The sequence below is a fragment of the Alternaria atra genome (assembly GCF_907166805.1).
Source record: "Alternaria atra isolate CS162 genome assembly, contig: 35, whole genome shotgun sequence".
NCBI lineage: Eukaryota > Fungi > Ascomycota > Dothideomycetes > Pleosporales > Pleosporaceae > Alternaria > Alternaria atra.
In genome coordinates this window covers 1,390,033-1,410,980 of record NW_025091334.1, presented here as the reverse complement: position 1 = coordinate 1,410,980, position 20,948 = coordinate 1,390,033, and the positions used below count along the sequence as shown (strand labels likewise).

General features: G+C 50.7%; 8 protein-coding genes across 8 annotated transcripts; 2 read left to right on the top strand and 6 right to left on the bottom strand.

Annotated features, from left to right (window-relative positions):
- Window positions 1-607: 607 nt before the first annotated feature.
- ALTATR162_LOCUS11376 (uncharacterized protein) lies at window positions 608-2,323 on the bottom strand (the record flags this gene model as incomplete). Its single annotated transcript, XM_043319018.1, has 4 exons — window positions 608-1,068; window positions 1,130-1,289; window positions 1,348-1,450; window positions 1,515-2,323. 4 exons carry the CDS (start codon window positions 2,321-2,323, stop codon window positions 608-610), a joined length of 1,533 nt encoding a protein of 510 aa, XP_043174953.1.
- A 2,700-nt stretch (window positions 2,324-5,023) lies between these two features.
- ALTATR162_LOCUS11375 (uncharacterized protein) lies at window positions 5,024-5,794 on the bottom strand (the record flags this gene model as incomplete). Its single annotated transcript, XM_043319017.1, has 2 exons — window positions 5,024-5,661; window positions 5,713-5,794. The coding sequence occupies 2 exons, from the start codon at window positions 5,792-5,794 to the stop codon at window positions 5,024-5,026; spliced, it is 720 nt and encodes a 239-aa protein (XP_043174952.1).
- Window positions 5,795-7,905: 2,111 nt separating this feature from the next.
- Window positions 7,906-8,572, top strand: ALTATR162_LOCUS11374 (uncharacterized protein; the record flags this gene model as incomplete). The annotated part of the gene is made up of 2 exons (XM_043319016.1): window positions 7,906-8,339; window positions 8,404-8,572. The coding sequence occupies 2 exons, from the start codon at window positions 7,906-7,908 to the stop codon at window positions 8,570-8,572; spliced, it is 603 nt and encodes a 200-aa protein (XP_043174951.1).
- Window positions 8,573-8,848: 276 nt separating this feature from the next.
- On the bottom strand, window positions 8,849-9,531 carry ALTATR162_LOCUS11373 (uncharacterized protein; the record flags this gene model as incomplete). Its single annotated transcript, XM_043319015.1, has 2 exons — window positions 8,849-9,366; window positions 9,417-9,531. 2 exons carry the CDS (start codon window positions 9,529-9,531, stop codon window positions 8,849-8,851), a joined length of 633 nt encoding a protein of 210 aa, XP_043174950.1.
- Window positions 9,532-10,690: 1,159 nt separating this feature from the next.
- On the bottom strand, window positions 10,691-12,089 carry ALTATR162_LOCUS11372 (uncharacterized protein; the record flags this gene model as incomplete). The annotated part of the gene is made up of 4 exons (XM_043319014.1): window positions 10,691-11,222; window positions 11,278-11,502; window positions 11,549-11,729; window positions 11,777-12,089. 4 exons carry the CDS (start codon window positions 12,087-12,089, stop codon window positions 10,691-10,693), a joined length of 1,251 nt encoding a protein of 416 aa, XP_043174949.1.
- Window positions 12,090-15,678: 3,589 nt separating this feature from the next.
- On the top strand, window positions 15,679-16,169 carry ALTATR162_LOCUS11371 (uncharacterized protein; the record flags this gene model as incomplete). The annotated part of the gene is made up of 2 exons (XM_043319013.1): window positions 15,679-15,836; window positions 15,890-16,169. The coding sequence occupies 2 exons, from the start codon at window positions 15,679-15,681 to the stop codon at window positions 16,167-16,169; spliced, it is 438 nt and encodes a 145-aa protein (XP_043174948.1).
- Window positions 16,170-16,619: 450 nt separating this feature from the next.
- Window positions 16,620-18,474, bottom strand: ALTATR162_LOCUS11370 (uncharacterized protein; the record flags this gene model as incomplete). The annotated part of the gene is made up of 2 exons (XM_043319012.1): window positions 16,620-17,820; window positions 17,867-18,474. 2 exons carry the CDS (start codon window positions 18,472-18,474, stop codon window positions 16,620-16,622), a joined length of 1,809 nt encoding a protein of 602 aa, XP_043174947.1.
- A 1,363-nt stretch (window positions 18,475-19,837) lies between these two features.
- Window positions 19,838-20,923, bottom strand: ALTATR162_LOCUS11369 (uncharacterized protein; the record flags this gene model as incomplete). The annotated part of the gene is made up of 1 exon (XM_043319011.1): window positions 19,838-20,923. One exon carries the CDS (start codon window positions 20,921-20,923, stop codon window positions 19,838-19,840), a length of 1,086 nt encoding a protein of 361 aa, XP_043174946.1.
- Window positions 20,924-20,948: the final 25 nt, after the last annotated feature.

The window sequence follows — 20,948 nt, the reverse complement described above, 5'->3', positions numbered from 1 at the left end:
TGGATGGCATCGTTGGCGCCATTGCGATATGGTTTCAGAGTGAGATTTGAATTATATGGTTGAGTTGCAACGCCGATTATTGTACCGTAATGGTCATGAATTGAGTACAGGTTTATGTGTGCATGTGGGTACTGCGGGCCAGTCACGACTGCGGCAATCGCGGTGCCTGCATGTGATCAATTGTCTGGTGACGTAATAGAGTGAATGTAGTGGGGTAATTACCTGAAGAACTTCCCCAGATCGTGGGAAGCGGATCTGGTTTTGCACTTCAGAGCAAGGAAGAAGATTTCATGGTGCGGTATAGTCCCTGGCTGCGCTCGTCGATTAAGGTGGGAGTGTGACACGTCCACGCCAAGACGCTAGCCTCCAACCAAGTGACTTGTCCCAGAGCACACTGATAAGACGAGAAATCATAGCTACGTGCGTGTTCTCGGGTATAGAAGAATGCAGTTCTTACGTGGTGTTTTCAAGTGTAAAGCAATTCTGCAACATTCCCACCAGTTCATCCCGAATTTGAGAAGCGGGGTCCATCAACCTCAAACTACGGCAACAGGATGTATTACTCCTCCCAGTTATGCATTCATATGGACTCCCGAGAGTATACCGCCTATATCTCCTTCGTTCTAACCCTGAGGAACTGCAATTTGGCCGGTTTGTGCGCTGAGTGTCGATTGTGGTCAACCAAAGGGGCAACTGTAAGGTGATTGCCTTTCTCGTCTTCAAGCTTGAAGTCAAACGTCGCGATGAAGTAAGCGGTGATGATATTCTGCTCCAATTTGGCGAAGCGCATGCCCAAGCACGGATGCCGTCCTGACCCCCAGCCGATAAAGCCATGCGATGCCTTCTTCTTGTCCTCAGCGCGTTCGGGTAGGTATCGAGCAGGATCCCACTTGTGCGGGTCAGTATAGACGTCTGGATCGTAATGAATATCGCCCGTGGCGTACGTAACGAATGCGCCGGGTGGGATGACTTCATTGCCATTTCCTGTGGGTATGCTTCTGCCGCTAATGTTCCGCCTGAAGGCTGTACCAAGAAGGTTCAGTCGCAAGGAATCCCGGAGACACATATCTAAATGCAGGTGTACGAAGTCAGTGTATGTCTCACATGCAGTTCGTACAGGGTCATTTACCGATGACCGGAAATTCCGTCTCCCACGCTTCGACAGGTACGTCATCGAGCTGGTCCCGCAAGGCTGCGTTCGGATCTCTAGCGTACCTCGCCGCAGTGCTGCGGATCTCGTCCTTCGCTTTGGCGAGCCACTCGGGTGACGTCGCGAGATAGCACATTACCTAGCAGACTTTAGCTTCCGTATAAACTTGTACTGTATGCAGATCTAGATCCACTCACCCAACCTGCATTGATACCGCTGTTAAGCAATCCAGCGAACAACGCCCCAACTATGAACTCAACGATTCTGACAGCGCGGTCGCCCTGGTCTAGCATGTGTTGTCTAAAGATCGGTGTACACAGTCAGTATTTGTCTCACATGCAGTTCGTACATGGGAGTTACTTACAGGGCATCGTCGTGCTTCTTGTCACTCGCGGCACGCTCCTTGATAATATTGTCGATCATCATATAAAGTCGCGCACCTGCATATGTCCGTTGCAGGATAGCTGGTGAAGGCAGTTTTGGGAAAATGACTGACGTAGCGGTCGCGCTTCTATCGATCATTTCGAACATCTTCATGGCGTCTTCTAGCTTCTTCGGATCTTCGGCGATCTCAGTAGGACCTACCATACGGATAGTGAGGCGGAATACAATGCGATAAAGGCTCTCAAAGGGATTCGTACGGCCGCTAACATCATTTTTGATGGCTTCTAGAGCTTCCTTTGTATCGGATATGAGAACAGGCAGCTTGCGCCGGAATTGTTCTTGCTTCAAGAGGAAGGTAAGACGGCGATGGAACCAGGCGTCGAAGGCAAGGTTCTTATCCTCGTCGGTAATCTCCTTGGTTGACTTGGGCGTGGAACCGAATAGCACAGCGTAGCCCTCAGTGAAGCCCAAATCTTTCGACTCGAAGAACAACCGACGTCCCTTATCTCCTGAGAGCGCAACGACCATGTTTGGCCCGACATGGAAAGAGAAGGTGCCAGTCTTGGACTGGTCGCGTCGCCCGCTCCACCAGTTCCATCGCTCAGTCCAGAAACCAAGAGCTCCAACAATGGGGAGATCATCGCTGACTTGAGGCGGCGCGTCCGCAGGTATGCGATGCGAGTAAGGTAGCGAGACAGTAGCGCATGTTGTGAGAACCAGGACGACTACCAAGAAGAGGAGGATTGTTTTGGTGTCTGCAAATCGGTCGAAAACGTCGGAAAGCGCCATCTTGCTGGATTATTGTGCTGCCAGCAAACACACACTTTTATCATACAGTCCAATCCTTCTAGTGCTGCGAATAGAAAGCGGGTAAGCCTGAGATAAATAGCACAGGCAGTCGTTAAATAAGCGCAGAACGGCTGGCTATTGTCGAGCTGGTAGTCCAGATGCGGGCGCCAATGCACACCAGTGGAGCCGTGGCGTCATCACCACCGTGTTTGCGAGCGTCTTGTGGCGTTTTTTCGAGCCTGCCAGACTTGGCTCAGCCCAGAGAATCTACGGTTGGTGTTAGTCACTAAATTGGACTACGGCATGGCGCCCCGCATTCTCTCGATGCGGGGACAGACATGATCGGGATGCGTCTCAATGTCGAACAGGCGTTACGGTGGTGGCGAATGAGGAAATTGACGAGCATACTTGTTTGTGACACGATCATTGTACGTATTCGCACTACTACGGACGTTGTGTTACCACACGCAGATCGCTTCCAGCCGCGCCAAGGGGTTATCAGCCAATCTTGCAAACATATCTGCCGCCATCCCGGCCGCCATCCCGGCCGCAACATTCCTACTTAGCCGCCGTCGGTTAGACACTCGGATTCTGATTGTGAGTGCCCGAGCACCATACGATAATATGACGACCGGGTAATGTACATCGTCTACAACGCTACCAGCTTCTTAAGAACTGGCTCTGGTGGCATGCATGGACAAGAACCAGAGAGCTTCGATACGGATGATAGGCACGACAGTCCCGAGTCTCACCCCGCAGCATTACCATGTCGACCCTGATGGTGTTGGAATCTTTGGGGTCCCCAGAGTTCTTTTGAATCCTCTTGGAGAGAGAAAGAACTCCAAGGCCCCCGCTCGCCTAGGAAACGAGCCATCGGTGTAAGCTCTTGACAGAGCTGCTGCTCAGATCTACTTGCGGTAGCATGAAAGGATTTATGCTCGCGTGTAGGCTCCTCGTTATGTCCTCCTCTTCCTCTTCCTATTCCTGGAAACCCAATATACCCATCGTTGCCCATGATATCGGTGGAGACAGCACAAAAAGACATACCAATGCCCATAAGATCGTGTCCTGTGTTAATCGAGCTTGCCCCTTCTTTGCGTTCATGTTGTGGGCCAATGTGGTTTGAAGTAACCGAGTACGCTTCGAACCTCCTTGTTGGCTTCTGTGACGAGTCTATTGGTCGATATCGAGGATGTTCAACGATGATACCGTCAGGACGTTCGATCGCGCAATACTTCTTCGTACGACGCTTGGGCTTGCTTTGAGCTGTTGTAGCAGTATTGGGTTCGACTTTGGAAGATACGGTTGGATCGTTTCGTGTACGGGGATCGGTCGCAGTGAATGGGGTACATCCGGGTTCGCACATGTTCAAGGAAAAGAGACTGGTATGCGATCGATTGCGCAGTGAGGCTTTGAATGCGTGATGATTCTGGATATAGTGACAACCTACTCTATATCAGTGTATGTGTACAACACTACCTTTATGTCCTCTGGTCTACGAGACGTAAGCTATACAGAGAGGTTTCCTCAACGGCATAGCTATGGTCTGAAGAGTCCAGATCTTTCTCATCGCGATCAAAAACTCTCCACACTCTTCATCTCACCTGCTCCTGCACAACAAGGTCACCGTAAAATAGATGCCTTGCGCGCGCAGTGAGCCTGATCTACCTTGAACACACCACAACTACATCACACCGAGGGACTGTAGACACGACGATGACGGTCTGGACCTTGAGATGCGCCTTCTATTCGTCTGCAGCCTATAGTGTGCGAGCCGGTGACAGCACAGCAACTCTGTCCCCCATATCTTCGGTATATTTAGGGCTTCGACCGACGTCATCTCGAGTTCGTCGTACGGAAATCTAGGCCTTCAGAGCAACGGGTGTGCTGCTGAGCCCCTGTCGCGGATCGTGGTGGTGAACGGGTGCGCAGCAGCTAAAGGGCGCGCGCCCACACAGCCCCTGCGCAGCATCGCGAACATGTCGTCATATGTAAAGCCGACAACCGGAATACGCTTCGTATGGCGGTGTGTGGAGGTGTTGAAAGCTGGGGATGCAGAAAGCCAGAGGGTCTAGATTTCGGTATCGTGGGGGGCCAGATGGGAGAAGACGGCGACAGGAATGGAACGTGTGGAGACCAGTGATGATGTCAGGGCGCGTGCTCGACAACAGACAGGGCAGAGCAAACCATCACTCTCTCGCGACACGACGGCTAGGTACTGCAACACTACGATACATACATGTATTTTTTCCTTCATCTTTGCCGTCGTCACTTTCTCGCGATCTCTCACAGCTTTTGGGTAAACACTGCAATTGTGACACAATATGGATCATCAATGCATCATCTAGTTCACTACTATGTAAAGTCCCCTTGAACGCTCTATGCAATTAAGCTGTCCTCTTCAGCCTCTTATCAACGGAGTTACTTTCTACTCTCACGATATCTCTATACCTAAGATCATTATTCACGATATGCAGACTTGTCGGTATTTCGTAGACACAGGCTCATGGACGCTCAACATCGTCCAAGAACAACTTAGCAGAAGTGGTACGGGAAATATTCAAGACTATGGTCATTCATCTACATCTTGACATGAAAATCACGGTCGGTAATTTGATAGCTCGATAATCACATCATCATCCCCGATCATGCATCTCATTAACAATTACTTGTCATTCACCAACCGCCCTACTGACATATTTACCAGGCGTTCAGCGCCGCAGCACCAGCAAGGGCAAGTAGCATAGAGCCCTCGATACCGTACTTGAAAGCAGCACCAGTGCTCTCAGGCGCAGAGACAGACGCCGACGAGGAGCCACTAGCAGCAGACGTAGCACCCGAAGCCAAAGCTGAAGCTGAAGCCATTGTGCTAGTCGGCGCTACAGATCCACTAGGAGTCATCAAACCCGCGCTAGCACTCCTTGTTGCAGTGGCAATGGTGCTGCTGCTTTGCGCGAATCCAGTCATACTAGGAACCATACTTCCAGCATCAGTCAAGAGGCTGTTTCCTGCAACAACAGTAGCAGAAAGAAACTGCACGTCATCACTGGAAAGCGTCGCAGTGATGGGTTCACCGCCAGTGTCGTCGTTGCCGCCCACTTGGTTCACCGTGCAAGTCATTTCAACCGCCTTCTCATTGTAGTCACATCCGAGGCTCATCGATACGACGTCGGTTGACATCTGGGCTTGGAAGCGCGTTTGGGAGAGGATGGTGACGTCGAGGCCTGGGCCCCAGCCGCATTCGGAGTCGTCGGTGTCGGTAGGGCAAGCGATATGGAACTCGGTAGTCGAGGGATTGACGGTGTTGATGGTCGCGACAGGGTCAACGCCATCGTAACCTACGCGAATTAGACATGATCTGTGCTGGTGCTCGTACTAGAGTGACGTACCACCAGGGAAAAAGAAGCTGACGACGTCTTGAGCACAAGCCGCGCTTGCCAGGATGGAGAGGATAGCAATGGATTGACGCATTGTGGGTTTGGTGGGTCTCGTAAGAAAGCAAGGATTATATTAGGGTACAGTAGATGTACTTTGCGGGTGTAACGAATGACTATATTGGGTATAAAGGAGTGTGTGATCGCAAAAAGAGTGACGATACGAGGAACTGAGGCTTGACGGTAGTGCAGACGCCTTTACGAGGAGGCGCATTGCTTCTTTTTATTTTCCCCTGAGCTTGGTAGTGAAGCTTGTTTTGCTAGCTGCCGCAAAATACCTCCAGGCTAGTGTTGATCTGCATTAGCCGTGTGGGCCAACTCGTGGGAAATGAGACTATGCCTTCGAACGAAACCTCTAAGCCAATCAATTTCGAAACCTGGTTCGGAAGCAAGCATCAGTGGCGTTGTCATATCCATACTGCCGGTGGGACGAACTAGATGGAGCATCTTTAGTTTCTAGATGCTGTTGTTTTCGGGTTAATGACTCGTGGCAAGTCCATATCCGAAGGTCGGAGCTCGGGTGTACTGAGAGGTTCATCTGTTCGCGTCGTGACCTTTGAGGCATATATATTTCTAGTTGATTGGAATATGCATGTAAAGTACAGTAGATACCTTTGGAATATGTGACAGCTCTATTCGGGCATAGGTTCAAGTGAAAACATTCCTCATTGTTATTGTCCGTAGGTCCGATATACTTCTGAGAACGGCTTCGCGGTCCGAGGAGCAAGCCATTCAGCTATGCGCCGCGCCGTGGCGAAATGAGACTGGGAGGTTTTCTAGGCGACCAAGGCCGGGGTAACGCCAGTTTCAGGTCGCCATCATCCGACGATGCCCGGGATTGCTAATCGTTCGTTGTATCTTCACAAATCAGCAACATGGCGACGTGAATGACGGTTTGTAGAGTTCGTGGGTGTTTTGGGCCTGGAGGTGTGGTTGTGAATGAGAGATGAGATAGATGGATGCGGAGAAATGCAGGAACAACCGGCAGCGTACCCCACATGTCAATCCAGCCTAGGATGCGATAAGAAGCGCACTGCGTGCACGCACCCCATCACCATTCATTTCTCTATCTTTTGGCACATTTTCCGAACCTGAGCAGACCCGTATCAACATGACATTCTCGTTCTATGGGGATCGATCGACCCTGTCATCGTGGATGAGAATGGATTAAACGATTGGTGGACCCACGAGCACCTTACCGAGCGTGTATGCCTCCGGGGCTTTCAACGCGCGCACCGCTGTCGCGCACTCGAACCTGAACATCAGCCGAGTATCTATATGCTCTCAATCATCCAACAAAAAGGACAGTTCAGTTTATACCTTGCCTGGCGAGGAGAAGCCGCTTTGCATGCGATTTGGTCATAATCTTCACCGGGCGCGACATCGACCAAGCGACCGAGACCAACGAACTGATGTTAATGCTTGTTTTTGAGGCCAACATCGCTACCAATGGTCCGACACAACTTATTCATGACTACCTTAGTCGCAAGGAGCATAGCGTACTGGCAGATACAATGCGTTCTCAAATCGCAAAAGTGAATACAGATGTTACAAGAGCGGGAAGTGCAAGCAAATCTTATGACAATGTCCGATTCGATAGCTCGAGTAGTGGCGATTGCACAAAGACGGCTGACACTTTCGTCGCGCTCCTCGAATTTGAAAGCACTGCTGACGGCTCAACACCTGAACTGTCTTTGAGAAGCGAATCGCTTACACCACTCACCACCGTCATGCAAACCGCCGGGCTACATATTCAATACACCAACACATGCACGCTCTTGGCCTCTCTCGCCAAATCTCAGATCGTGTGCTGACAGCCTGACACGACGTCTCCGCCTACGCCATGCTGCCCGCCTAAACTACGCGAAACGCTTCCGGCAACGCGCGCCCCATTTCCAGGCACCCAAACCAATCGCACACCGTCCCCAACAAGGAGCACACGAGTCGAGTATAGGAAAATACCAAATTTGGGAGTTTGGACGTTTTGTGGCTGCAGGGGTATGCAGCCTTATTGTTCCTAAGGCGCAACCGGTGAAGGTGCTAGCCCCACGATAAAGAGCGCTGCAACCCGCATCGTCTGCTTACATCTGTGTCCTCCCATCTCTTACAACAACCACCACCGAAAGACTCGGTATGCCGTCCATCAAGATGCCCTCTTTCGGCCTCGGCCTCCCCCGCGACGCCTCCCCCCGTCTTCGTATCATACAAGGCTGCCAAATCACCATCGCAGCCCTGACCATCCTCGCCCTCTTTATCACACTTATCTTCCCTGTTCAGCGCAAGCTCTTCACCCTTAGTCTCCTCTACACACCCATCTTGACATCCATAACAACCATCTTTCTCATCGTCCGGGAGCAAAGACGCGCCGCCGCCGGTACTCTCTCCAAGGAGAAATATGTCAAGTACCAGCTCTTCAAGATGGCTGCTGCATTCGGCATGTCCATCATAGGCTTCATTGGCCATGTGGCTAGTACGCCGGCGGAAGGAGACGAGCATCGTGTGGGAGAGCAGGGGCTGTGGATCAGCGGAATCAAGATCAATAAGTGGCAGGGACTGTTGCTTTGGTTGAACTTCTTCAACTGGTAGGTCGTTCACTTCCAAGTACAAAAATTGCTTATGCTGACTGATATGTGTGTGTGTGTATAGGGTCTTCCTTTGGGCTAGCTTGTTCTACTCTTGCTGCATGTCTGGTAGAAGGCATGGTGCCATTGCCCTCTCCGGCGAGGAGGCGCAAATTGGGGCTGATTCCGAGTCAGCTGATGACGAGGCTATTGCTCGTGCTCTCCAGGCTCAGGATGGTAACTGGCAAGCATAGAAGGGCGTCGTCAGGCTGGCATTCAAGTCGTCTTGTCGGTGATGGTGCCGAGAGACAGCTACTTAAGCTTGCATAACGACGAGTTCCAGCCGCTTCACGTTCGTTGCTCGAATGGACGACACTATCAATCTCTCATAGTGAGCAACACAAATGATAGGTATCTAGCATAGTAACGCAAACACGCTCCTTAGATTAGGCCTAGATGGATTCAGACTCTACGTATGACATCACTACCTGATCCTTCCTCCATACCGTAATCATCGTGTACACTTGCACCTACAGCACCAACGCAGCCCACCCAAGAACGCCAGCAACGACGACCGGCACCTTGACCGCATTAGCAGCAGCAGTAAAGTCCGGTAGACCCGATGCAGACGTGTATGAAGTCGTTCCTACGGTAGTAGTGCGGGTTGGCTTATCACTAGCAGTAGGATAGGGGACTCGTGGAGGCGAAACACCACTCTCCCCAATATAGGTAGCACTGTTCCCAGGAACGATGATTGTGACCGCACTGCTCGATGGCTGAGCGGCCCAGCTGCTGAGTTGGATGATGCCGGTCGCGCTTGTTGGAGGCAGCGGCTGAGAGGGCATGAAGGAGCTCAGTTCGACAATGCCAGTCACAGTCAGGAGGCTGGAAGGGATTTGAGTGACTACGGATACGGTACGAGTAGTCGTGATAGTGATGAGGGCCGTGGAGCACCAGTCATCAGAGGTGACTTCGCTGGGCAGTGCGCTGGGAACGATGATGTCAGAGGATGACTCGGGATGGCCCGCGGAGGGTGTGGGAACCGAATCTGCAGGTATAAGCTTCCATGACTTCATTCAGTAGGTCGTGTCTATATACACAAAATCGACGTAGGATACGCGCCCTCATCGTGGACTTCGGATGGCGTCTCGTCTTGAATACTTTGCGCGGTGACGAAAGCGACGAAGGCGATGAAAGAGAACTGATACTTCATCTTGAGAATTTGTCGTGTTTGTAGATAGCACTGCTTTGGTTGCTCGAATCAAACAAAAAAGTGATTCTCGGAGAGTTGTAGATACGTGTATCAAAGTATCAAGCAGCGTGGTGTGGTGGGGCTATGTCGATACTTATACCGAAGCATCAGACATCACACCTATTCGTCCCGTTATGATACCTAGGCTGAGCCTATATCTCACTAGCCGACAACGTGGGACAGAGGATGGTACAGGGCACCAGACGGGAAGATGTTCTCTTTTAGTCCATTGTTTTCGGTTGTCGGCTACGCATACCACGCGCGTGTTTCCTCTCGCAGCATGACCGTTCCACAACCTTGATTACCCACAGCGCTTGTACGAGCGACTTTGACTAGTAGGTACATGTTTGATTGGCTCATCTGCGAAAGCAAGGTTTAGATCAGGGGTATTGCGGTACGTATGCGTTGTTGCAACTCATCACAATAGTCTGTGAGAACTTAACCTGGTACCGTAGCCCCGAGAGCGTACGGCCGAGCAGCCACCCGTGACACGTGCAGTGTGTCGCTGCACAATCAATACCCACGACTCAATGAGGGTTTGGCGTTGGTTTAGTTCCGGATTGAGATAACTCCTTGACAGGAGTAAGAACCAATTCACCACACGTTGGCTCTGATTGACTCCGCCACGATACTTTTGACTTCCATGCTATGATCGAAGTGAATGGTCTAGCTCCTAGTTCTTGTGCGCATATCCATACCAGGCCTGAGTGCCTGAATGAAAGCACGGTACATATTTGCGCAACGTTCTGATACCCTTGCGGAGTTCAAATTTCGTAAAGGACGGGTTTGTGGATAATGACTATCGTATGCTCATCCGAAGCTGCGCCGCTGCGTAACGTGACTTTCCCGCATATTGCCCGGTGCGTCTTGTACGACAAGTGATCACGGACAAAGGTGCTAGCCGCTGGTTTCAAGCTCATCTCCTTATTCCAGATCTTATAATTTACCTGTAGAATCGCGAAGCGGGCTGAGCTCATATCATCTCGGACTTCTTTTGGCGTTGAACATTTAGGAATGCGTGTTGTGCGGCTGGAAACAAGAAATAGCACTGTCGCTAGACCGCGTAGATCAGGTACACGAGTAGTTTTCTTTCGGCAACGTTGAAGTTCGGTAGCAAAATTCAGTCTAGATCCGACATATAATGTCGAGCAGGTAGGTGAGCTGCCTCGGGCATAGGAACGTCCTGCCCTTCCTCCGTATCCCTAGTCCTGCTCGAGACGCCGCTGTCCCAGCCACAGTAATCTTCATGTATTTTGTTAACCCTCTTGTCTTCATTAGAACTGGGGTTATCGCCAGCAATAGTGTCGGGTTCCTTGTCGATCCTAGGTATCCGAGATGGCAGTTCGTAGTCAGGCATCGATGCGCTGAGTGTCGAACTGTCTCTGGCAATTCTTGTGCGATTATCTTCCTGCGAAAAAATGACATGCTCGCTGCCGAACAAACCCCGAATGAGCGAATGTCGTTGTTGCGGTACTTCCGCAAACATGTTGGTGTTAAATATGTCTTCGCCGGGTGAAGATGAGAAAGTCATCAGTAGTGAAGGGTCATTGTTAGGGTGAGGATGGCCCAAGGCGATGGTCCTGATGAGATGCGCCATCGACATCTCGATGTTGAGCTTAACTAGGTATGCGAGCGGGTGGAACATAGCGTAGCTTCAACAATTAGCGGAACTGGTTGGGAGAGGCTCAAGGCATGAGCTAGACTTACACAAATCCATTTGGTGTGCTCATCGCACCAATAATCATAACGTCCAGCAGGAGAGAGACGACGATCATACGTTTGTTAAAACGAACCAGGCGATTGTACTTGCTCAAGCCATTCTTCACCAGGTCTGCGTTTACAACGTGGATGAAGTACCAATTGAGATACCCGTCAAGGAGAAGGAATAGCACCTTTTCGGTACGATCCCAGATGGCGTTGATGTGAACCCATCTGTCATCGTCAGCAAAATTCGCGACGCTCGAATCACTAAACGCACCTTGGGCTGATCTGAAGCCGCGCAGGTATCCAGATTATGAACACGCTGATATTGATCAAGGTCACGTAGATTGCGGCGCCTATTATCAGACGCCGTCCCCGTCCCCGGTCTTGGAGGATGATACGAATACGATTGATGATGATCTGAGGTAGCAGCTGAATCTGAATAACCCAGCATAGCACTGCTGATGTCAGCCAAGTACGAGTGCCAAGGCCGGGGAATACTTGCAGACAGACATGAAAAAGTAGAAGCTGGGCCTTATAATCCTTAACAAATACAACAAGCACTCGACGGAGATAGCCACCGAAGCAGCGATCTCTAACCAGATCATCCAGATATATACGCTGGTCTTTGGGCATCGACATGATTTTGTCTGTCTGAAGGCGATGAAAGCTCCGATTATGGCGAAGAAGTTGGCCAGACCAAACGCTGCAGCCGCTACAGCCAGATCTGCGCGAGTCACACGTATGAGCGTGTAATTGTCGCGGACAAAGGGACCCCAAGCAACGAAACCTGGAGGTGGAGCGAACTCTTCGCCCATGAGGAGTGCTAGGAGGCATTCGGTGCGGATGGCGTGAGGTGCATGGTGAGCTATCAGGTGGAGCCTATTGAGGCTATCAAGAAAATCTCGCTGATTGCAGCGGTCGGTGGCTTGCACTACTGGGGGAATCGCGGAGCCGGTGGCGCTACCCCACAAAGTTTAGGATGTGAGGATCCGGTGTCGACCGGGAACCATGGACGCGTGTGCTATGCGCTGATAGGCCTTCCGATCTCGGTGGCATTCGACCGTTGCACAACATTATACATGCTAACACGAAGACTGCGTACAGTACAATCGAATTGGACCACTTGAGATGCCTTGAGCAGTGACAGCACTTGATGACGTTGATCGTGTCGTGGATGCGTGGCGGGCACGCTGTCCGCCTGTGTTGATTGGACAAGCCATACATGAGACGTGGTGGCTTTGGTTTGCTTCTCCTCAACATCAGCCAAAACTGTCTTTGCTGCGAGGCTTGATGATGACCGCGATCGTTGGAACTCTCTGGTAATCGCGTGGGTTAAAGCTGCGGATCTCGGTGATTTTCATGTTCAGCAGCGCCTCCGGCCGAGCGCACTTGCCAGTTGTCATTTATATCCATCGTCATTGCGTTGGGAAAAGGTAATCGCAAAGTCTAGTATCAACAACTCAGTAGTCCAACTGCTAGACAAGCAACATGTACGTGGGGTGATGGAATTGTGGCGTGTGTCGAGATTGGCATGGATTCCGCTAGTGCTGGACATGCCTTACGTAATTAGCGAAGTGAACTTCCTCGCTGCTGTATTGATACAACCTAAATGGTGGCATTTCTATATACACACACACACACACACACACACACACACACACACACTCTCTCTCTCTCTCTCTCTCTCTCTCTCTCTCTCTCTCTCTCTCTCTCTCTCTCTCTCTCCTCAAAACATGGCTCAAAAAGCAACGCAACATTCTGTTTTTCCAGAAACAATGGATGCATTCTTTAATACGCTAGAACAGTTGGACACCCACAACGGCAAGACAATAACAATAGATCTTTGGTAGCAATGTGATGCTTTAATGAACGCAAGGGTGGCAACTGATGGATTCGCTATCTCCTTTTTCGTTCCTATTCGCGTCTGGCTACGCTCTTAGCTATTCTCAGCTGACCCGTTTACTCATTAGCATTAACAGGTACATTGATGTCCGTCTATGCATCTCCTACAACGTGTGCTCACCCACGTTAAACTGTGCCATGTACGATAGGAAACGTAAGAGGGCTCGCCACGACTGACACGACTGGTTCCACTCACTAAGTACACCACGAGGCTCTTTTGTAGTTGTATCCTTGCTCAGCATCTCTTCCGCTATCCTCAAATACACCTCACCGGGAACGCCATCCAAAGCACTGAGCATATCACCCTCACAGGTTGCCTTGGTGAAGTGGCGCGGAAGACAATGTATTCTTGCGCCCCAAAGTCAATGCGAGAGGCGGTCGTGCCAGATGCGGCAATGTCTTCCCACAGGGACATAAGGTGATAGAATGGAGTCGATCGCAGGAAAACGCTTATCGTGAGATCATGGGCCGGGTATGAAAATCTAAAGGTGTAGAAACTCGTCATTTCCATCAATTCCGGCACATGAAACCGTTTGGGCCACTGGTCAATTAGCGGGACAACGATACGAAGATGAGCTGCATGGCGGTACTTCTCGATGATCAGCGGGTGAAATTTCGCGTCCTTAAAAAGATGCTGAAGGCGGGAATTGTAATTCTTAGCCTATTCGTGCTCGAAATCAGAGGCGACCTTCGTGCACGAGAGGAGAAGGCCTGCGTATGGTGCAAGGTTACCTGGACTAGGTTCTTTGGGGGCGGCGGCGAGAATGCATTTGTAGACCCTGATTTGTAGCTCAACATGGAAAGATGGAAAGCCGACAAGCTTGGTTGGTGCGGTCATCTTGTGCGGAACTATCATGTGCTTGCCATAAGCGTTGAATCGAGAATGGCGCTCGGCTCAAAAAGCGTGTTGTACAGTAAGTAGAGAGCGATAAAATGTAAATCTACAAGAGACCTCCGCGAGCAATCGTACACAGAGCATTGCGCCCGTAAAGACAAAATACGTCTCTTTCACTCCCTCTTCACTAGCTCAGATAGCGCTGATAATGCTCATTGTCATAAGAAATGAGCAGCCGTATAAGTGGTGCAAGACAAGCTATCATTTAGTAGCGGATTGGGCGCAAAAAGAAATACAAAAGTGAAGGGATCTAGGGAGCGACAATGATAGGAAGTGATCTTAGAATAACAGGTGTGCCTAGTTTACCTATTCAAATTAAATCTCGGGTACGATCAGAACGACCAATCTGTTTCCTCAATGCTGATCTAATATTCGCTGGCCTCAGCCGCTTAATAGGACTCCTTACGACTTCATAGACCGCTCCATTCTTTCAAAACCTATATGGTAAACAGACCTTGGGAACCAACCGGGAAGCATGTTTATGGCTCATGACATGAACAAGCTGATAGAACAATCATGCGACATATCGAGGGCATTCTTGAGTTGAGTCACTCACAACTTTCATTGTATCGAGTTGCCGAGAAGTTCGTGCAAATAACCGTTCCACTGGCGTCAACAGCTACCCGGTCAGCCTACCGAGCGTCGGGTAGCATACCCAGCGTTTACAATCTGGATTGTCAATTAGAGAAATTAGCGGAGAAAGCGATTAGCGCATCATGCACGGCGTGCTATCTTTCTACCAGACTCGTGTAGCGTGCTGATTTCTACTCGCCGCACGGGATCAAGCGAACGCGGTAAACACCAGTCATAGCCATGCAATTCTCATTCACGCATGGAGCGGAATAACTAGCAGACGGTCAACGATTTTTGCTACGATGTGCTCATGGACGACTCCGTGGATGGCCCGCTCTTTAATCCGAGCTGTCACCGAATAAGCTGGAAGCTAAGCAACGGCCATATATCTTATCGTGCTAGTTCGCCACTGATACTTGTTAGACACTAGTATCTCTCGTCTTAGCTGTGACCTACTTTCACTTCACGCAACCCCAGTGATTTCACGGCTGATTTCTTCTATTCCTCGGATCCTGTCTGTCTCCTAAGATGGCGCCGCAAACTTCGATACCGCTAGCTGCCAACGTGCTTGGCACCATCGGTACAATATGTTGGTGCGTACAATTGGTACCCCAGATATACAGAAATTGGAGGACCAAGTCCACTGTAGGACTACCAGAGTCCATGATGCTTCTTTGGTCAATCAGCGGTGTACCCTTTGGGGTATATGCTATAGTACAGCAATTCAACATCCCTCTTATCGTCCAACCGCAGTGCTTCTGTGTGTTGTGTGGTGTGAGCTGGGCGCAGTGTCTTATTTACAGCCGGTGAGTTTAAACACTGAGATCGTCCTGCCTTCCAAGAATGTAGGACTAACCGAAGCTAGGAAATGGCGGACTTGGACAGCATCTCTCTTGCTACTCTCTCTTCTGATTGCCTTTGCAGGGATAGAAATCGGCCTTGTATATGCTATTCGACAGCCATACTCGAGGGGGTTAGAGTGGCCAGTCCTGTTGATTGGCATCATCGCTTTCCTCACTCTCATCTCAGGCTATATGCCTATCCCATTTGAACTTGTCAAGAGGCGTGGTCGTGTTGTAGGTATCGATTTCATATTCTTGGCTATCGACTGGAACGGCGCATTCTTCTCGCTGATGGCTCTTGTAGCCCAGAACGAGTTCGATGTGCTCTTTGGGACGATGTACGCACTATGGTAGGTGCTTCTGTTAGCAGCAACTATCCGATCCCAAGGCTGACAATGTTTAGCTGCGCTATCGAAATGAGCATGGTTGCTTCACACATGATCTGGCTGTTCCGAACTCGTGGAATCCGTAAGCGCGCGAAAGAAGCTGGCGAGACTTTCGATGAATTCGAGGAGGGCTCGGAATGGCAAGCAAAGGGCATTGATATTGAGAAGAACATTATACACTTCTTCTCAAAGAAGAGCACTCCTGAAGAGGGCAGGCTACCTGCCACAGGTGGTGCAGACGCGCTCGTAAATCCAGAAGAAATAACACCAAAGACTGTTCCGAATGCAGTCGCATAACGTTAAGATGCAAAGTACAAAGACTCTTCACATTTCGAATTACGCGTTGGGACGTGTTGTTCTGCGATATAGAGTGAGGGCCGGTGGTTTGATGGGTCCTGCAACAAAAGTACGGACGCAGTAGTCGCGCCCGCTGTTACGTGCACAAAAGGTACGCATGCCATCGCATCGGCCGCCTTACTACTAAATTGATGGGAAAACTCTGAACTATGGTAGAGGTTATGTTTGCTCGAAAAAGAATTGTGCAGAGATGCCATGACAGGAAGTTGTGTCGGCGGCGAGCTTCAAAACCTGAGTCAAATTCAGTGCTTACATAACTGGCATGAGATGCAAAAATTGGGCAAAGCCATTCGCTGCTCATTATTGTAGTTCAGAACACAATCAATTCATGAACGTTGACATTTCATAAAACTATATCATCGGCACAGAGATGAAAAACGCGAACAGCGCTTAAGCAACTCCAGTACTACGCGCACTCTGCCTGCGGTGCATCTCGTACCTGTTCTCACCACCAGGAACACCGCGCACCACACTGCCCCTGCGAGACTCTGGCATCAAGCCGCCTTGCTGCGCCAACGAGTTTGCGCGAGAGCCGTAGATGCCTGGAAGGCTGCTGACACGGCGACCACCAGTCTCATCACGAGCAGCACTGAGTTGTTGCGCGAAAGGACTGCGCTTTCTGAGTTCAGGACCCTTCCAGTAGATAACGTAGACCGAAACTACGAGAAGAAGGGATATACAGAAGAGAATCGTCGAGGCATATGCGAGATGTTTATCTCCGCCAATATTTTGGAAGAAGGGTGTAGCGGGCAGTGTAAGAACACCTGCGAGGAAGTCACGAGCCCAGCCGTTACCACCAGTCGCAGACGCCGAGTATGGACCGTAGGCGCAGATCATGTAGTCAATGGTGGCCATGTAGATGGCGTAGTTGGCGATGCCGATGATTGCTGATCCAACCAGAGATCCCATCCAGTGGATTGGTGGGCCAGTGCTTGTCCAAGCGAAGATGATGAGGCCGATAGGAAGGCATGGAGCAGTGTACAACAACCACCAAAGGCGGGCTTCGTATTGAGAGCGCTCATCGTCAGGATGGTCGCGTCGGAGGCGCTCGTTGCGCTTGATAGCTGGGAAGAAAGAGAACCAGGCGATGAAGTATCCGATACCTATAGCGACGAAAGTGAGGCCAATGGCATATGCAGGAAAATCCCACTGAGCGTATACTAGCGCGTAAGACTGCAAAAACATGAAGATGATTGCATCAGAGAAACCGGAGAGTAGGGAGAGGACAAGCACGATGGGTTCCGTGAGGAACATGCGGAAGGGACGGACCCACGTAACGAGAATCTCGTGTACACTGAAGCGCTCCTTGAACGTTTTGAGCTCGTTGGGTCCCCAGATGTTGTTTGGCTTGCCACTCTTTTCGCCTTCTGTACGGCGCTTCTTGGCAATGCGGTCCATGAGGACCGTTGTACGGGTTTCGGGGACGAAGATGGCGTGGGCGATTTGGACAGCGCCACCGAATATCAGCTGAATCCAGATGTTCCATCTCCAAGCGAGGAATTGTTCGACGAAGCCACCCACAATAGGACCGAGGACTGAACCACCGACGGAGGAGAAGACGATGAAAGCGACGGCGTATTGTTGGTTGTCACTGGAATTGTTAGCCTGATAACGCAAAGAATGGGTAAAAGACTCACGGTTCCCACATGTCAGCCACCATAGCAAGAGTCACAGAACCACCCGCAGTAGAGAGACCACCAAGTGTGCGGAATGCAAGGATGGTCCCGAAGTTGGGCGCAATGCCCACGGGAATTTGCCATATGTTGACAAAGAACAGACTGAGCTGGAGGATGGGCCACCGTCCTAGCTCTTCACTCCAGGGCGCCCAGAGCTCACAACCGAACGCATACGCGATTAGAAAGAGGGCCGCTCCCAGACGCGCTGCCTGCGCACTAACGCTAAACTCCTCCGATATACCTGTCACGGCGTTGCTGTACAGCGAGGTGTTGAAGTTCATACTGACCTGCACCATGAAGACGATGCTGAGAATGGTCCACTTCTTCCATGTTGGAAAGCAAAATCCAAGCTCGTCATAGCAATCTTCCTCTGTGATTTCGTAGCGGTCGTAGGTGCCATACTTCTCGTAGTGTTCCTTGTCGGCAGCAGTGAGTGCATGATCCGTAGGGTTTTCGGCGTGGTGATGGTCGCTGTCGGAAACGCTTTTCTTTTCGATGTCGCCAGCCTCGTTCTTGCTGACAATGTCGGCATCGTGGATATCAGGCTTGATTTCTGCCGCAGAAGCCATGTTGTCGACAACAATGCGCTTGGGCAGTTATTGGTTCGAGGTAGTCAACCTAGGGGACTAGTTGCGGGGACTGGGTCAAGAAAGCTGGGGTTGAGTGATAAAATCCAGACGTCATGCAAGCGGAAGAAGCAGTTTATAAGACACTGCAGTGAATGTAGATGCGGAGGTGCACGCCCCAGACAACGCCGCGCATACTGTGCGCATCACAAGGCACGCGCTCGCATCCTTGAGACGTCATATCACATCTTTCACGCTGACAGGACTTTGGCGCTATGGCGCGTTCGTGCTAGAGGCCGTTGGATACTGGCCACGGACCTCTCAAGCCAGGCGATGTAGCATTAAAACCGGGTCAAATGCTAAGCACATATCGGCCGAAGCGAAGGTGTTTTTGACTTCGAAGAAGAGGCGCAGATCGCTTTACCGTCCTTCTCGGTGTATGATGTTTGAGAAGTGGCGCTACATCATCTTCGACTCCCTTCTGCGTTTTCCGAGATTATATTCCCATACCATGGAGCGTTCACGAAACCACAACTTGGCTTTTAAGCCTCCAACATAAGCCCCAGCCTTTCCCCCAAGCATCAGAAGAAGGCACACCAAGCTGCGCGGATCGCTCTTGCCAAGCCACGCCACGCGTCTTAGCCTGTTTATCCAACATTGAAATGCCACTCATGACGTCAGTCCGGCTCCCGTCCTAAACGCCCTGCGCCTTGCCCCATGGCACGACTCACGCCTCCGCGGACTCTCCACCACCGATTTCTCGATCCACCTCCGACCTCCCCCAACTTCGATACGTGGAGCATGCGCGCTGCTAACTTTGAGACGAGCCGTACGCGATATCACGCTACAGCGGCGGTCGGCTTGCCTTTTCTGGGCGGTCCGGTCGCTCCTCATGGCCCACGCGTGCCTCGAGACGCGTTCTGGGTGGGATGAGGCTTAAAATTTTGCAGACGGACACACTGGGTGGGTAGCATGCATGACCAATGAGGAGTTTTACGGTCCGATGGTTCAAGATCGCAAATTTGGTGTCCGACCGACTATTTCGCTACACGCGCTGAAGTATGGACCCATCCCATGTGGAGTAAGGTAACATTTAGGGTTTGTTGAGTAAATACATTGCCAGATCTTGCAACGCCTGCTGATATGTCGACGTGGAATCACTGATAATACACAAGCAACATTGTGTCCATGCGACTCCGAAAGATTCAAGGTCCACAGATAGACGCATCCTCCGACCACCGAGTCGAGATCGACCGATCATTTGTCCTATACGCCGCCCCCGCAGCAAGGCACCCACATGGTTCAACCTATAGCGGGCCCCATCCTTCGTAGATAGATCACGTCCTCGGCACATTGCCATGCACATTCACTGTCCATTCCATGTAGGATCCATCGCTTTTATAAAGTTCTTCCAGATCTGATGTTCCACCGCCTGCTCCCCTGTCGCCCAATCTTTATCATTCTCTAGTTGCTGAAGGAACTCTTGTTCCATCTCTTTTCTCTTCTCCTCTCCTCCGTCGTTCCAATTGTTGAACGTTTTAATGGACTCCTCGCTCAATTCCTCCCTCTTAGCCTCCATCTGGTTGTACTTTGCCTCAAATACAGTTCGCAATTCTGTGGGTAGTATGTCGAATAAATCATCCTCTACTCGGGCCCAACCATGCTTCGTAGTCGCTGCATGTATTGTCCATTCACCAGGTTTCGTAAATACCACGTCGCAGTCTGCTTTGGGGCATTGGAAAGCATTGTTCCTCCCCTCATCGAAGTGGTGTCGGTCCAAAGCTTCAATGGCGAGAGGCCAGAATGCGTATTCCTGGACGACCCTTCTTCGAAAAAGAAAGTAGTTTTTTTCAAAGTGCCCAACTGGACCGCGAAACAATCGTCCAGGCACCAGCACTGCGTATTGTTTGGCTGTTGGCTCGAGCTCCTCCCAGCTCCCACCTTCCAAAGGCCGATAATGTGCTGTCCTGCATTCTACTTTGTAAAAGTTGCTGTACGTGCCATTATTCCAATGTCGTCCTTCTCGTTCCTCCACGATGAATGCTTCGGCAACAATATCTTTCGGACAAGTTCGTATCAACACTTCCAAGCATTCTGGCACATTTCCAGTTCCCTCTACGTCCGTCCCAGACATTATCTGCTGGTTGAACACTACCTTCTTAACTCTTGGACATCCTTTTCTCAAAGCAGTCCACATAGTTTCCACCACATCCTGCCGCATGTCTTTAGAACGCGACGGATCATCCACTTCGTGCTCCGGCCAAAGCTTATCGTGCAGACAGTTGATCTCAATTTCTACGTTCTGTGCATAGCCAAGAAATACCAGGTCGTGGCAAGTACGGCCGGCGTGCCCACCTCCTAAAAGCCAGGTATCAGATAGAAGGAATGAGGCGCTTGGGTGTGCCCAGAACAGTTTTGAGGACTCGATGCGTAGCATAGAAGATGCGCGCATGAGCTGCCAAAGCGTTGACGTTGGA